At 39.9% G+C, this 17,953-nt stretch overlaps 1 protein-coding gene across 2 annotated transcripts in view; it reads right to left on the reverse strand.

Moving 5' to 3' along the window:
• TBCE (tubulin folding cofactor E) overlaps window positions 1–17,953 on the reverse strand; it is a 76,364-nt gene that overhangs the window by 23,117 nt on the left and 35,294 nt on the right. For both annotated transcript variants that reach the window (XM_059397280.1, XM_059397279.1), the window contains exon 3: window positions 13,977–14,061. In XM_059397280.1, coding sequence (XP_059253263.1) covers window positions 13,977–14,061 — 85 coding nt within the window. The remainder of the gene's footprint in view (window positions 1–13,976; window positions 14,062–17,953) is intronic.

Genomic DNA, 17,953 nt, shown 5'->3' on the forward strand with positions numbered 1-17,953 from the left:
CTAAGTTAAATTCCTAATGAACATATATCATCCCTTTTTTTTTAAGTTTTATTTTTATTTAAGTGATCTCTACATCCAATGTGGGTCTCAAACTTATGACCCCAAGATCAAGAGTCACACGCTCTTCCGACTGTGTAGGCCAAGCACCCCGACAGCTAAGTTCCTAAGATGGGAGGCAGAAGCAGGATGGGGACGCTGCTGCTCTGGAGTTGGGCCAACCTGGGATCCTTCTGGGCTCCATTACCTACTGGCTCTATGACCTCAGGGAGGTGATTATATGTTCTCAGCCTGAGTCTCCTCATCTATAAAGCCCTGTCAAATGAGGTTATTTATAAGGACTAAATAAACCATAATATATAAGCCATCACTACACTGCCTGGCACAAGCCTTTCTACACAGATACACAGATCAGCGCAGCAGTTCTTTTCTATACAGTATCGTATCTAATACACTGGTCAACATAAGCTGACATCTTCCAAAATATCCTGGGATATCCCAGAAGCCACAGTTTCTACACTCAAGCACTGGCTGCCAAGCATGTCCAGCTGGGCTCCTATGGCGTCTAACATCAGTGACGTCATGACATAACAATTTCATCCTATGAATGATTCATGGTTTTGCTAAGAAAAACTACAGTTATTAACATACGTAAGATAAAGTTCACATGCAACCTCAGGCAAAGCTGTTCTCTACTGCCACATAAAAACTGCCCCAAAGTGGGGCACCTGGGTGGCTCAGTGGGTTAAGCCTCTGCCTTTGGCTCAGGTCATGATCTCAGGGTCCTGGGATTGAGCCCCGCATTGGGACCTGCTTCCCCCCGCCACCCCCCTGCCTGCCTCTGCCTATTTGTGATCTCTGTCTATCAAATAAATAGATAAAATCTTAAAAAAAAAAACAACTGCCCCAAAGCATAGTGGCTTAAAACAGTGGTCTGCTATTTCTTGTAATTCACTGGGGCAGGCTTGGCTCTGCTGAGCGGTCCTTGTTTCTCATGCTGTCAGGTGACATGATCTGGGTGACTGCACTCAGCGGAGAGTCAGTGGAGCCTTTCACGATCCAAGATGGCTCCAGTCAGATGACCGGCACCTGGGCTAAGGTGGCTTCCAATCTTGGCGTGGCTGGCTGGGCCTGTCTTCTATATGTGGCTGTCCAAATCTTCTATCACCATTTAACAAGAGACTGTCTTTTTTCCATTGGATATTCTTTCCTGCTTTGTTGAATATTAATTGACCATATACTTGTGGGTTTATTTCTAGGTTCCCTTTTCTGCTCTTTTAATCTACGTGTCTATTTTTGTGCCAATATCATAATGTTTGGATCATTACACCTTTGTAATATAACTTGAAATCTGGAATTGTGATGCCTCCAGTTTTGCTTTTCTTTTTATTTTCATTTTTTTTAAAGATTTTATTTATTTAATTGATAGAGAGCACAAGTAAGCAGAGCGGCAGGCAGAAGGAAAGAGAGAAGCAGGCTCTCCACTGAGCAGGGAGCCTGACTCAGAGCTCCATCCCAGGACCCCGGAACCATGACCGGAGCCTAAGGCAGCTGCTTAACCAACTGAGCCACCCAGGCGCCCCCTGCTTTTCTTTATCAAGGGTGCTTCGGGTATTCAGGGTCTTTCGTGGTCCCACACAAATTTTAGGACTATTTATTCTAGTTCTGTAAAAAATGTGGTTGGTATTTTGATAGGGATTACATTAAATTATGTGTAGACTGCTTTGGGTAGTATAGACATTTTATAATGTTTATTCTTCCAATCCATGAGCATGAAATGTCTTCACATTTCTTTAGGTTATCTTCAATTTTCTTTTTTCCACCAGTGTTTTACAGTTTTCAGAATACAGGTTGTTCACCTCTTAGGCTAGTTTTATTCCTAGATACCTTAGGTTTTGGAAACAATTGTAAATAGGATTTACAATTATTAATTGTAATTAATTTCTCTTTCTGCTACTTCATTGCTAGTAATAAAATTGCAAGTTTTCTGCACATTGCTTTTGTATCCTGTCGCTTCACTGAATTCATGTATCCTTTCTACCAATTTTTTAGTGGAGTCTTTCAGGTTTTCTATATAGAATATCCTGTCACCTGCACATAGTGGAAGTTTTACTTCTTCCTTGATAGTTTGGATGCCTTTTAGTTCTTTTTGTTGTCTGATTGCCGTGGGAGAATGGGTTAAATAGGTGAGGGGGATTAAGAACAGCATTTGTGATGAGCACCATGTATTGTACAGAAGTGTGAATCACTTTATTGTACACCTGAAACTAATATTATACTGTATGTTAAGTAACTGATATTGAAATAAAAACTTTAAAAGTTCAAGCACCATGTTTCTGGGCAGGGGCTGTGTTATAAGTGAAAGGGTAGATGTGGAGCTACCGTCTGAAGTACATAACTGGGGCTCAAGTTCAGATGAGCCATCTTTTTCTTCTGCTTTCTTGACTGAAGGTGAAATGTTCTATGTGGGAGATGGACTACTACAGGTGGGAATGATCCTGACCTTTAGAGAAAGGATCTCCAGCCCTCCAGAAGCCTGCTGTGCATTTGTCCCACAGCTTTCTGCCCCTTGTTTCTTAACTAGTTTCTTGAATTGTTCACGTGGACTTTTCCTCAGGGATACATTGGCCTGCAGGTCCCAGTTCATATGTAGTCCCCTGCTCACCACTGGAGAATCAGCTCACTGCTCTCTAGAAATGTTGCATTGGTGAACGGACCATGCTTCAGCAGTTCTGACCTGGGCAGCTTGGACCTGGTCATCTTCTACTGCCACACCTTTCCCTGGGGGCTTGAACACAGAACAGGGAGGTGGGCAACCACATTAAAGACCCACCAAATACAATGTCTGCTTGATTGACTGGGCCTGCAACTTCCTTCTCCTGGGACTTAGAGGAGGCCAGAATCAAGGCTCCACTGCTCCTCTAACTCCTCTCCACTAGTACTCTGATCAAAGAACCTCAAAATTTAAACTGATATGGATGGGAATTGGGGTGGGGGGCTGGGGGGAGAAAGGGGAGAAATCACTGTGCTTCGTTCAGCCTGAGGTGAAAGGATGGTTGGTGTTTTTCCTGCTTGTATCTTTTCTTACCGTTTCTTTAATAAATGGGATGACAGGGCAAAAAAAAACAAACAAAAAAAAACTTTAAAAGTCAACTTTTTAAATAAGCATCTACTCAAAATAAAACATCTGATGCGCTGAATAGAATTATATTCACTATATCTGAGAAATACAGCATTCAAAATGGAAGGAGTGATAAAAAGCTTCCAGGACAAACAGAAACTAAAAGAATTTGTGATCACCAAACCAGCCCTACAAGAAATATTAAAAGGGATCCTCTAAGCAAAGAGGGAGCCCGAAAGTAACACAGACCACAAAGGAACTGACACAATATACAGCAACAGTCCCTTACAGGCAATACAAATGGCACTAAATTCATTATCTCTCAGTAGTTACTCTGAATGTAAATGGGCTAAATGCCCCCAAAAGACACAGGGTATCAGAATAGATAAAAAAGCAAGATACATCAATATGCTGTCTGGAAGAGACTCATTTTAGACCCAAAGACACCCCCAGGTTGGAGGGGGTAGAAAACTATTTATCATGCTTATGGACATCAAAAGAAAGCTGAGGTGGCAATCTTTACATCAGATGAATTAGATTTTAAACCAAAGACTATAATAGGAGTTAAGAAAGGACACTGTATCATAATTAAAGGGTCTATCCAACAAGAAGATCTAACAATTACAAATATTTATGCCCCTAACATGGGAGCAGCAAAAAATATAAGCCAATTAAAAACAAATCAAAGAAACACTTTGACAATAATACAATAATATCAGGGGACTTTAAACCCCCACCCTGCACTGAAATGGACAGATCATCTAAGCAGAAAATCAGCAAAGAAATAGGGGACTTGAATGACACACTGGACCAGATGGACATCACAGATATATTCAGAACATTCCATCCCAAAGCAGCAGAAGACACATCTTCTTGAGTGCACACAGAACATTCTCCAGAACAGATCACATCCTGGGTCACAAATCAGATCTCAACCAATATCAAAAGATTGGGATCATTCTCTGCATATTTTCAGACCATAATGCTTTGAAATTGGAACTCAATCACTAGAGGAAATTTGGAAAGAACTCAAATACATGGAGGCTAAAGAGCATTCTACTAAAGAATGAATGGGTTAACCATGAAATTAAAGAAGAATTTTAAAAATTCATGGGAACGAATTAAAATGAAAACACAGCTGTTCAAAATTTTTGGGATGCCACAAAGGTGGTCCTAAGAGGGAAATATATAGCAATACAAGCCTTTCTCAAGAAACAAAAAAGGTCTCAAATACACAACCTAACCTTACACCTAAAGAAGCTGGAGAAAGAGCAGTAAATAAAGTCTAAAACTAGCAGGAGAAGAGAAATAATAAAATTAGAGCAGAAGTCAATGAGATAGGAACCAAAGGAACAGTAGAACAGATCAATGAAACTAGGAGCTGGTTCTTTGAAAGAGTAATAAACCCCTGGCCAGACTTGCCAAAAAGAAAAGAGACAGAACCCAAATAAATAAAATTATGAATGAAAGAGGAGAGATCACAACCAACACCAAACAAACACAATTATAAGAACATATTATTGGGGCGCCTGGGTGGCTCAGTGGGTTAAGCCGCTGCCTTCGGCTCAGGTCATGATCTCAGGGTCCTGGGATCGAGTCCCGCATCGGGCTCTCTGCTCAGCAGGGAGCCTGCTTCCCTGTCTCTCTCTCTGCCTGCCTCTCCATCTACTTGTGATTTCTCTCTGTCAAATAAATAAATAAAATCTTTAAAAAAAAAATAAATAAATAAAAATAAATAAATAAAAACTTAAAAAAAAGAACATATTATGAGCAATTATATGCCAACAAATTAGACAATCTGGAAGAAATGCTTCTCCCTGAACCAGTAACTGCAATTACTCCTTCCCTCTCATCACCGTGCATTGGGTGTGAGGAAGGCCAAGAACTTTTACCTCTCGGATCCAGATGGAGCCCCTCCTGAGCACATGCACCAGAAAACGCATCCAAGGAGCCTCATTGGTACCTGGAACTAATTTCAATGGCAACACCCTGGATGTCGAGCCAGTACCGAAAGGGGCTAGGACTCTTGGAGGTGAGAGGAGCGAACTTTGTGTGGGGAAGAGATGTGAGTAACTGACAGCTGGTGAACTGTGTGGGTTACATCCACAGATGACTCCCAGCCCACGTGCCCTTTGGTGATATGATTTTGCCACTTATCCCATTACCAGGTAATACCTATTTCCCCCACTCTTGAATCTAGGCTCACCCAGTGACCTGCTTGTACCAACAGAGAGAGTCCTCACAGTCCCCATTTCCACCCTCTTGGAAAACAGACACCGTATAAAGAAACTCCTGCTAGACTATGGGTGAAGACTAGTGGGAAGAAGAGAGGTTGACCATCTAGAGGAGTTCAAGTGTTAGGTCGGGTGGAGAGATTACTTAAATATGTAAGTTAAAAAAAAAAAATAGACTGTTTTATGCCTCCTGCAAGAACGTGAAGCACAAAAAGAACCCTGGGTCTCGAGTGTATTCAACAAAGAAATAGAAATGTAGCTGAACTGTGCAGGTTGAGCAGACTGGTGAAATGGGTGGTACTTTTGTCCTACCCCGAGGCATCCAACAGGATCCTCTGTGGAAATATGTGGAAATACTGATGAAAATAAAGAGAGCAGCACAGCAGAAACAGTATCACTGACAATAAAACATTTACAAAACTACAACATTTGAAATAAAATGTTATGGTTTAAACAAATGTTTAAATAAGACATTATGTTGTTTTTCCTGAAGTATGTTACGAGATCACTTTTAGATATCTCCTTTAATTTTCTCTAAGGACAGAACACAAGTAGATCCTGTGTTCACTGGAAAATAAGTGCTATTAATGGTAAACATCTTACATATACAAGGCTGAATTAGAGCCCGAGGTGTTGTCAAGCACTGAATTCCAGACAATTGAGAACAGTTTATATACTGATCTAAATGTGTACAAACAACTAGGTTCTGCATGTGAGCAACTGTTCCTAGAATCTCACATTTATGAAATAGGTCTTAATTTAAGAACTAGTGAAATTTGTGGGGCGCCTGAGTGTCTCTGTTGGTTGACCTTCTGACTCTTGATTTAGACTCAGGTCATGATCTCAGGGTCCTGAGACTGAGCTCCGCACCAGGCTTCACACTCAGTGGGGAGTCTGCCTACGATTCTCCCCCACCCCACCCCCACCGCCCATCCCTGGGCTCACATGCATGCACTCTCTCAAATAAATAAATCTTTAAGTAAAAAAGACAGTTCCACATCAGGCTCCTTGCTCAGCAGAGAGCCTGCTTCTCCCTGCGCACCAGTCCCCCTGCTTGTGCTCTCTCTCTGACAAATAAGTAAAATCTTAAAATAAAATAAAAACAAAAAAAAATTTAAAAAGAACTAGTGAAATTTGTAATTCTGGTGAAAGGAAAGTATGAAATTTATGAAATAGTACTGGTTTGCCTTAAAGGAATAAAATGGGGAGGGTATAGAAACAGAATGGGGAAAATCTACTTTTCTTCCTTTTTAAAATTTTTTGGAAGATCTGTTTTTCAAATATCGTATGACTTAAATGAAAAAATAATCCTGGGACGCCTGGGTGGCTCAGTTGGTTAAGCGGCTGCCTTCGGCTCAGGTCATGATCCCAGCGTCCTGGGATCAAGTCCCACATCGGGCTCCTTGCTTGGCGGGGAGCCTGCTTCTCCCTCTGCCTCTGCCTGCCACTCTGTCTGCCTGTGCTTGCTCTCGCTTCTCTCTCTATGACAAATAAATAAATAAAATCTTTAAAAAAAAAAAAATAATAATCCTAGAGGCAGTAATCAGGCAAGATGGAAAAAAAAAGGCATCCAAGTTGGTAAGAAAGTAGAACTGTGGGACACCTGGGTGGCTCAGTTGTTGAAGTGTCGGCCTTCAGCTCAGGTCATGATCCCAGGGTCCTGGAATCCAGCCCCACGTTGGGCTCCCTGCTCAGTGGGGAGACTGCATCTCCCTCTCCTTCTCTACCTGCTTGTGTTCCCACTCTTTCTGTCTCTGTCTCTGTCAAATAAATAAATCTTTTAAAAGAAAAAAAAGAGGTAAAACTGTCACTATTTGCAGATGACATGATACTATGTAGAGAAAACCCTAAAGAGTGCACCAAAAAACTATCAGAATAAATGAATTCAGTAAAGCTTCAGGATAAAAAGTTAACATACAGAAATATATTTCATCTCTATACACTAATAATGAAGTAGCAGAATGAGAAGTCAAGAAAACAATCCCACATACAATAGCATCAAACAGACTAAAATACCTAGGAATAAATTTAACCGAGGAGTGAAAGACCTAATCTGAAAACTGTAAGACAGTGATGAAAGAGACTGAAGAGAACACAAACAAATGGAAAGATACTCCATGCTCATGAATGGGAAGAATACATCAAAATGCCCATTTTACTATGCAAAGCAACTGACAGATTTAATGCAATCGTTATCGAAGTACCAAGAGCATTTTACACAGAACTAGAACAAATAATCTTAAAATTCATATGGAATCACAGAAGACCCAGAATAGCCAAAGAAATCTTGAGAAAGGAGGACAAAGCTGGAGATACCACAATCCCAAATTTCAAGCTATACTACCAAGCTGAACTAATCAAGACAATAAAATATTGGCACAAAACAGATGGATAAATCAATGGAACAGAACAGAGAGCCCAGGGGGAGAAAGAAACCCCGAAGATCAATCAAGGACAAAGGAGACAAGAATATACCATGGGGCAGTAGCAGTCTTCACAAGTGATGTCAAGAAAACTGGATAGCTACACGCAAGAGTGAGAGTGGATCACCTTCTTAGACCATGTACAAAAAAAATGGATATGTCTGGATATGTCTCCTGAGGCAAGGGAAACAAAAATAAACTATGGGGACTACACCAAACTAAAAAGTTTTTGCACAGGAAGAAGCCCATCAACAAAGAAGCAGGGTACCTGACCAGTTCCAGTGGTGGAACATGCAACTCTTGATCTCGGGGTTGAGAGTTCGAGCCCCACACTGGGTGTAGGGATTAAAATCTTAGGGGCATCTGGGTGGTACAGTCAGTTGAGTGTCTGACTCTTGCTTTCAGCTCAGGTCACAATCTCAGGGCTGTAAGTTCCAAGTCCCACATTGGGCTAAGAGATTACTTAAAAATTAAAATATTAAAAAAAAAAAATACTGGGTGGCTCAGTGGGTTAAAGCCTCTGCCTTCAGCTCAGGTCATAATCCCAGGGTCCTGGGATCGAGTCCTGCATCGGGCTCTCTGCTCCGCAGGGAGCCAGCTTCTCCATCTACTTGTGATCTCTGTCTGTCAAATAAATAAATAAAATCCTTTAAAAAAATTAAAAACTAAAAAAAATTAAAACAAGGGGCACCTGGGTGGCTCAGTCAGTTAAGCATCTCCCTTCAGCTCAGTCATGATCTCAGGGTCCTAGGATCGAGTCCTGGGATGAAGCCCTGCATCCAACTCCCTGCTCAGTGGGGAGCCGGCTTCTTGCTCTCCCTCTGCACCTCCCCCTGCTCATATCTAATAAATAAAATGAAATCTTTAAAAATACATTCATACACACATACATACAAAAAAAAATAATAATAAGGTACCAGTCAGAATAGCTACTATCAAAAAGACAACCGGTAAGTGTTAGTAAGGATGTGGGGAAAAGAGAACCTTTGTGCACTGTTGGTGGGTATGTAAAGTGTTGCAGCCATTATTGGAAGCAGTAAGGAGGTTCCTTAAGAAATTAAAAGTAGAAATAGCATACAGTCCAGCAATTCCAGTGTTGGGTATTTAACTAAAGAAAATAAAAACACTAATTCAAAAACATATATGCATCCCTATGTTTATTGCAGTATTATTTAAAACAGCCAAGATACAGATGCAACCTAAGTGTCCATCCATAGATGAATGGATAAAGATGAGATACAGACATACAAATATACAATGGAACAATTACTCAGAAAAAAAAGGATTCTTGCCATCCACAATAGGAATGCACTACATGTTCACAACAATATCCTAGAGGGTATTATGAAAAGTGAAATATGTCAGAGAAAGACAAATACCATATGATTTCACCTACATGCAGAATCTAAAAAACAAATGAACAAACAAGCAAAGGAGGAACACAGTCCTAAATCCAGAGAACAAACTGATGGTTACCAAAGTGGGAAGGCAGGTAGGGATAAGCATAACAGGTAAAGGGGATTAAGAGGTACAAACTTCCAGTTAAAAATAGGTCATGGGGGTGGGGCAGTGCCTGGGTGGCTGGGTCGGTTAGGCAGTTGACTCTTGATTTTGGCTCAGGTCATGATCTCAGGCTCCTGGGGATCGAGCCTCGGGCCCTGTGCTCAGCAGGGAGCCTGCTTAAGGATTCTCTCTCCCTCTGCCCCCCACCAAATAAATAAATCTTTAAAAAAAAAAAAAAAGGTCATGGAACGAAGACTACAGTACAGGGAATATAGTCAACACTACCGTAGTAATACTGTACGTTGACAGATGGGGACTACAGTTACTGTGGTGAGCACTGTACAATGCACAGAACTGTCAAACCACAATGCCGAACACCTGAAACTAACGTAACATTGTCAACTATATGGCAACAAAAAATAAATGAAACAGTTTGAGTACATAAGTTTAAAAACTAGCACAGTTCTAATAAATGAGAAAACACAATACAAAACAAATGCCATGGTTTTCACTTTTGTTCTAAATTCACACTTTTTAAACAGTGGTGATGAACCATTCAAGAAGAGATCTGTATTACTGTTCTGTTTGACTGCAGGCAGATCAAAGGAGTTAGAATGGTATGTATTAGGTAGCTGCAAAGTGGATGCTATGCCCTTTACAGATCAAAGGATAACATCAAAGATCAGTCTCCTCTGGAACATTCCTGGAGGGTTTCTCAGAAAACAAAACAGACCTGCAAATACTGAAAAATATCAAGTGAATGAAGGCCCACCAGTAACAATAAATATCCAAAAACAAACTAATAATCTACACAGACTCATTCCAGATGATTACTGAGATGGTAGATCAAAACACTGAAATTCTGAACCCTGCCCAAAGAGAAAAAAATTGGGGGTGGGGGGGAGTCCAAACATTTTTCCCTCGTAAGCATTCAGCTTGTGCTGGTTCTGTCCTCCTCCTGCCCACCAATTACAGATGCTCTGAATGAAATCAAAATCCCGACCACGGCCCTTGTGGGAATGGAGGACGGTCATGAAGCCCTGTCACCGAGATTTAATTTGCACTATTAACCCCCCAATAGGTTTGTCAGCTAAAATTCAGGATGAATTTTGTGAAATATGAATTTTAGATCGATAGCCAATCATTTTTTAGTATAAGTATGTCCCATACATGTCCAATATTTATATTAAAATATGACTAGCTGTTGCTCTAAAAATCCAAATTTCACTATGCATTCCATATTTTTCTTTCCTGAATCTGGCAGTATTACTCAAAGGCAAGGGTCCTCCACAGACCAATTAACCATAGAAAGCATTTTTCTTGTTGGGGCTTTAGATGCTACCTCCTGGGAAAGGCTGGGTCTCTTGTTGATCTTCTTACCCTATTTTGCTGCAGACAAAATTACACATGTTTAGAGCCTTTTAGGCAAGCTTGCAAAACTAACTTTCATTTCACTTGGTGTACAGTGCTTTACGGAAGAACTGACCTGGTAGACTAATTTTCCAAAGGAAAAACAGCTCAGTTTTTTTGTAGACTGACCCTGAGTGATACAATTTTTATTTTGCCCTGATTTATGGGAGTTTTCCAAGAATGAAATACCTCTCTTCATCTGCTGCAGAAATGTGCCCTGTCTTCAAACTATCAGTACATAGTGACTTTTTTTAAAAAGTTCTTTTAACTCTTTACACCATAGCAGGGGAATGATTTATACTAATCCATTAATGCTCACTTAAGAAGCTCAAAATACTTTACAACAATCTTATGACGACACATGCAGGATGAGCAAATCAAGATTCTATTTTCTAAGTTATCCAGTATTGTGCACAAAGTCTAGAACAGTGCATTTCTTCTGATGTCAGGTATTTCATTCACTGGTGCCAAAGAAAAGTCACTTTTTTAAAAAGTTCGTTAGTTATTTTAAGTAGGCTCCACATTGAGTATGGAGCCCAAAACAGGGCTTCAACTCACTATCCTGAGATCAAGACCTGAGCAGAGATCAACAGTTGGATGCTATATCAACTGAGCCACTCAGGCACCCCCTTGAAGATTTTATTTTTAAGTACTCTCTACACCCAACGTGGGGCTCAAACTTACAACCCCAAGATCAAGAGTCGCATACTCTACTGACTGAGCTAGCCAGGCACACGAAAAAGTTACATTTTCAGATTTCTTTTAAAAAGGTGGCAGAGTGGGGGGTGCCTGGGTGGCTCAGTCAGTTAAGCATCTGCCTTCAGCTCAGGTCATGATCTCAGGGTCCTGGGATCAAGAACCACATTGGGCTCCCTGCCTACTTCTTCTTCTTCTTCTGAATCTGCCACTTCCTCCTACCCCCGCCCCCCTTGTGTGTATGTGCTCTCTCTCAAATAAATAAAATCTTAAAAAAAAAAGAAGAAAGAGGAAAAGAAAAAAAGATTTCATGCCCACCAGAAGAAAAAGATAACTGTTTAGAAAGTGAACACTTTAAATAAAAACTGAACAGTGGAATACTGACACACAGGGCTCTGTTGAGAGTATACTCTCTAGTTTAGGTTAAACAAAAAAAAACCTGGAAATCATTCTGCCGTCTAGGGGCAAGGTGGAATGAACTTCCAGGTTAATCACCTTAACTGAACCCCTCTACACCCCAAAAAAACAACAGATGGAGAACGGAAGCACCTGGGAGCATGCTGATGAGAGATTCACAGCCATAAGTTCTAGGATAAACCTATAAACTTGTGTCACAAATATTAATGATGAGTAGTAGCTCAGAAGATTGCCAGACATTCCTCAGGTCATATAAGAGATCTGACTGAAATTAGAGTGACATGAAATGATCAACCCCCACCCCTGCCACCACCCAAGTAGTTGGCATGACGCTGTCAAAAGAGGATTAGGGGGTGGACCAGATCACCTCGTATGGCCACCTCCGAACATGGGTTTTGACAGGGAAGAAGTGTGTATGATATATTAGGAAGAGATCAATGAACTTAATAACAAATACATGTAATGCAATCTGTTTCGTATGAGGCGGAGATTCCATGATACTGATACGATCTCTATTAGTCATGTCCTTCCTAATTATGCCAATACAAGCATTAACAACTATAAAGGTGATTCTCTTAGTCTAGACCAGTGGTCCTCCACCACATCAGACACAATGGTCCCTTCTGTATTGCCCCATAAATATTCTGCAACAGGATACATACTTAACATTACCTACCCATGTAAGACTTAAAATCAACAAAAGGCTCATTTCCATGAAATGAAAGAACAGTAGGTTTGTAACAGGGGAGTATGCATTTCAGTCTGTAAATGCTCAGGCATGACCTCACTAGAAGACATGAGGAAATAAGCAAATGCTATTCCAAGGGAAAGAATCCAAACAGTGAGTTCCTGTTCCTGAACTGAGGCCTCCATTGCCCTTCAGGGCAAATCCCAAAGGTCTGTCAAGACTGAAACAACTCTTCATTTTTACACTAAGAATAACCAAGAGTGAAAACATCACTCCATCTAAAGCCCATTAAGGTCCATGCAATCACGAATGATGTCGGCACGCTTTTAGAAAAGGGAACTGTGCTGGGCAGGCTCTTGAGGAAAAGCTCCTTCACTGGAAGGTTTATGAGGTCATCGTTCAGGAAGGTGAGGGATCAACAAGCCAGGATAAGGAACTTCTATTTCCACACCTCCCTAAATGTATCTTCCATGAACTCTTGACACATTCTGAGCTGCCCTCATTCCAAGTCTGCCATCTGCCTCATTCTTCTTCCACCCTGATTCTCTAAAATTACAGAATGGTAGGCTGGGAAATATATTTTGCTATTATCTAATTTTGATCCCCATTTTAGAGGTTAGTAAATTTAGTCTCATTCAGGGCCAGGACTGCGTTCACTCTGCCACATTTAAGGGAAAATAAGTTTGATGTTAAAAGATCTTTTTGATCTTTTGATCCGTCTGAGTGGCTCAGTTGGTTAAGCCTCTGCCTCTGGCTTAGGTCTTGATTCCAGGGTCCAGGGGTCAGTCCTGCATTGCTCCCTGCTCAGCAGAGAGTCTGCTTCTCCCTCTCCTTCCGCCCTCCCCCTGGTTTGTGCTTTCTCTCAAAAAACAAAAAACAAACAACAACAACAACAAACAAAAACAAAACAAAACAAAAAACACCAAGGTCTTTCTGAGAAACTGAAACCTACTAAGGAAAGTAAACAACAAAAATTCTGTCTGAAAGCATCCCACCATCCTCTTCAAAGCTTCATAAAGTTTATCTGAATTCAAGCAGTTAAAAATATTAGTAGATAAGCAATATAAGCACTTTTCTTGACAGTGGCCTAGCAGTCCCCTATTCAGGTGGTCTGTACTTTGTTTAATCAACTGCTTCTTATTGGATACCTAGGTTATTTCTCTCTTTTATTATTCATTAAGTGGACTGTAAATTGTTTATTGATGAGAAATGTTTATATTTATCCAATTTTAAAAAGCTGTCAAGAAACAAAACCCAAAGAAGGAAAAAGCAAGCAATCTTACTTGTGAAGTTAAGAGCCAGAGTTTTAAAAGCTAAGGGAAAAAACTCTGCAAATTAGGGTTGCTTTTTTTATTTTTTTTTTTAGAATACATCAAATTCTACATTATAACTATACCCAAAGCCAAACATTTCTTCTTCTCCATCCCCCTTTATTCAACTATTGAATATTACCTGAAAAACTGTGCAAATTCATAACAAAAAATTACCTGCATTTAAAATACACAGTCCCCTCGTGGCTTCCATCATGCTTTCCTCTCTCAGGATTGTCCCATTCTACTCCTAACCAGAGTCCTAATAGAATAAGAAAAAAAAAAAAATGAGGACTAAGTGAGGTCGGAGATAATTAAAGCTCCTTTTTGCTGCAAGCAAATACAGTTAGCAATGGAAACCCTATCACACAGACAGCACTGGGGGCGAAAAATATCTTTTGAAAAAAAGCAAGTTAACCTTAGACTTGAGACTGCAATCAGCAAATATGATAGAGAGCATGTGTGGTTCATAAGCCAACAAAAACTACAACTGAAAGAAACAATAGCTAAAACTTACTGAGCACTTATTGAAAGCCAGAAACTTTTCTTTGCATTACTTCATGTTATTCTCACAAGACACTTTGTCTTTGTCAAGCAGATAGTATTACCTTCTTTTTTTACTAATTCCTGGACAAATACCCAAGTTTTGGAGTCCTAGTCTACTATTCTGCTTTTCATAAAATAAAAAACTATATATAAATAGTATCCTTATTCAACACAGGTAAAATAACTCACTCAAAGTCACACAACTTCAAACCCAGGTGATTGTAATTCCAAAGTCACACTTTGCTGTCTTTGGCCAGACCTTGTGTTTGTATACCCCTTCAGTTTCCAGAACACTCTATATACAGTACTTGTTAAGTGCAGAAGAAAGATGGAGTGGTTCACTTCTGGATCAACCCTCCTAGTAAAAACTAGAAAAGCTACATAAACTATTTTTGAAAATCACTTTACATCAATTATGATGGCCAAAGTCAAAACACAAAACAAAACAAAATAACAAGTGCTGGTAAGGATATGGAAAAATTAGAACCCTTGTGCCCTCCTCATGGGAATGTAAAATGCTGCAGCCACTGTGGAAAACAGTAGGATTGTTCCTCAAAAAAACTAAACACAGAATTACCAAATCATGTAGCAATTTCACTTCTGGGTATATACCTAAAAGAACTGAAAGCAGGGACCCAGACACCTGCATATTTAGGTTTACAGCAACATTATACACAATAGCCAAAAGGTGGAAGTAACCCAAGTGTCCATTAATGATAAATGGACAAATGAAATGTGGTGTATCCAGTCGACAGAAGATTATTCAGCCAATAAAAGGAATGAAAGTCTGAAACACGCCACAGCATGGTTGAACTTTGAAGATATTATGCTAAAATGACATAAGCCAAACCCAAAAAGACAAGATAGGATTCCACATACATGAGACACCTAGAGCAGACAAATTCATAGAGACAGAAAGTAAAATGGGGGTTGTCAGGGGCTGAGGGGAGAAGAGAATGGGGAGTTATGATTTAATAGGTACAGAGTTCCAGTTCTATAAAATGAAGCGTTCCAGGTACATGGTGGTAAGGGTTGCACAACAATGTAGATGTATTTAATACCACCGAACTCTACACTGAAAAAATGGTTAAAATGGTCAATTGAGTTATGTATATTTACTACAATTTTAAAGATATGTGTGTACATCCCAGAGGGCTACTAAGGCAGCCAAGAATTACAAAGCCAACATGTGGGAGAAAAGGGAAACCCAAAGAGTTTAACTAATAAACATTTAGAGCAATGTTTTCCCCTAAGGCATTTGGTAATTCTGATATAAGAAGCTAAAAAGCTGAACAGAGCTTTGGACAGATTTCAAGGGCTAAAAAATCAATACTGAGAATCACAGCCTCCCAAGGAAGGTCCAAGTTGCTGAGAAAGTCTCTAAGATTTGTACTGAGCTCAAGATGTCTTCATTCTAAGAGTAAGGAGACATCAGCGATAAGATACATAAACTAACCCTCACAGGGATTAAATGTAAATCCTTGGAAAGGATCGAAGAAAGATAACACGATCGCAAAGCTGGAATTATAATTTTTCGTCATCATATCTGGCATTCTAACAAAAATAACCAAGCGCAGAAAAAGACAAAGATTCCGTGACTGAGAACCAAGGAAAACAACAGCCAACACAAACAGATTCATCAGGCATCTGCATAATGGAGTTTTAACTATGCTTAATATTTTCAGGAAAATAAAGGATGACCTTAAAATTTCAGCAGAGAATTTCACAACTGTGTTTTTTTTCAAACCCTAAATAAAAATTCTGAAACTAGAAAACATGATTCAAAGGGATACATGTATGTTTATTGTTTATAGCAGCACTATTTACAATAGCCAAGATATGGAAGCAATCCAAGTGTCCACACATGAATGAATGGATGAAGAAGATGTGGTCTATATATACAATAGAACATTACTCAGCCATAAAAAGAATGAAATCTTGCCATTTGCAATGGCATGGATGAAACCAGAGAATATAATGCTATGCAAAATAAGTCAGAGAAAGACAAATACCATATTTCACTCATATGTGGAATTTAAGAAACAAAACAGGTGAGCAAAGGGAAAAAAAAAAAGAGAAACAAATCAAGAAATGGGCTCAATTATAGAGAACTAACTGATGGTTACCGGAGGAGACGTGGGTGGGGATGGGTGAAACAACTGAAGAGGATTAAGGACTGTACTTGTCATAATGAGCACTGGGTGATGTATGGAATTGTTCAATCACTAGACTGTACACTGGAAACTAATACAACACCATATGTTAACTAACAGGAATTAAAATAAAAAGCTAATAATAATAATAATAATAAAAAGCTAAAAAAAAAAAGACAACCCAACTGAAAAATGGACAAAGGACTTGGATAGACATTTCTCCAAAGATATATACATGTCCAATAAACACGCAGAAAGATAATCATTAGTCGTTACAGAAATCCAAATCAAAACCACAATGAGGGGTGCCTGGGTGGCTCAGAGGGTTAAGCCTCTGCTTTCAGCTCGGGTCATGGTCTCAGGGTCCTGGGATCAAGTCCCATATTGGGCTCTCTGCTCAACGGGAGCCTGCTTCTTTCTCTACCTCTGCTGTCATTTCCTCTGTTTGTGCTCTTGCTTTCTGGCAAATAAATAAATAAATAAATCTTAAAAAAAAAAAAAAAACCCACAATGAGATACCACTTCACACTTAATAGTATGGCTATAACCAAAATAATGGAAAGTAACAAGTGCTGGCAAGGATTTGGAAAAACCGGAACCCTCATATACTGCTGGCGGACACGTAAAACAGTGTTGCCACTTTGGAAAACATTTTCAGATGGATCCTGAAAAACCTAAATGTAGAATTACCATATGACTCATCGATTCTACTTACAGGCATATAACCCCAAGCATTAAAAAAACTCAGACACTTGGTGCGCCTGGGTGGCTCAGTGGGTTAAGCCACTGCCTTCGGCTCAGGTCATGATCCCAGGGTCCTGGGATGGAGTCCCGCGTCAGGCTCTCTGCTCAGTTGGGAGCCTGCTTCCTCCTCTCTCTCTCTCTCTGCCTGCCTCTCTGCCTACTTGTGATCTCTCTCTGTCAAATAAATAAATAAATTCTTTAAAAAAAAAAAAAAACTCAGACACTCGTATGCCAGTGTTCATTGCAGCATTACCCACAATAGGCAAAAGGTAGAAATAACCCAAATATCCATCAACAAATGGACAGATAAAAAAATGTGATACACATACAATGAAACATTCAGCTGTAAAAAGGAATGACGTTCTCGCACATGCTACATGGATGAACCTTGAAGGTATTTTGTTAAATAAAAAAAGCCATTCTGGGGGCACCTGGGTGGCTCAGTGGGTTAAGCCGCTGCCTCCGGCTCGGGTCATGATCTCAGGGTTCTGGGATCAAGCCCCACATAGGGTTCTCTGCTTGGCAGGGAGCCTGCTTCCTCCTCTCTCTCTCTCTGCCTGCCTCTCTGCCTACTTGTGATCTCTCTCTGTCAAATAAATAAATAAAATCTTAAAAAAATAAAAAGCCATCCTGAAAGGACAAAGACTTCTATGGTTCTACTTATATGAGGTACCCTAGTCACTGTTTACCTATACACTTAAAAATGGTTTA

This window comes from Mustela nigripes, chromosome 4 (assembly GCF_022355385.1).
Source record: "Mustela nigripes isolate SB6536 chromosome 4, MUSNIG.SB6536, whole genome shotgun sequence".
NCBI classification, from domain to species: Eukaryota; Metazoa; Chordata; class Mammalia; order Carnivora; family Mustelidae; genus Mustela; species Mustela nigripes.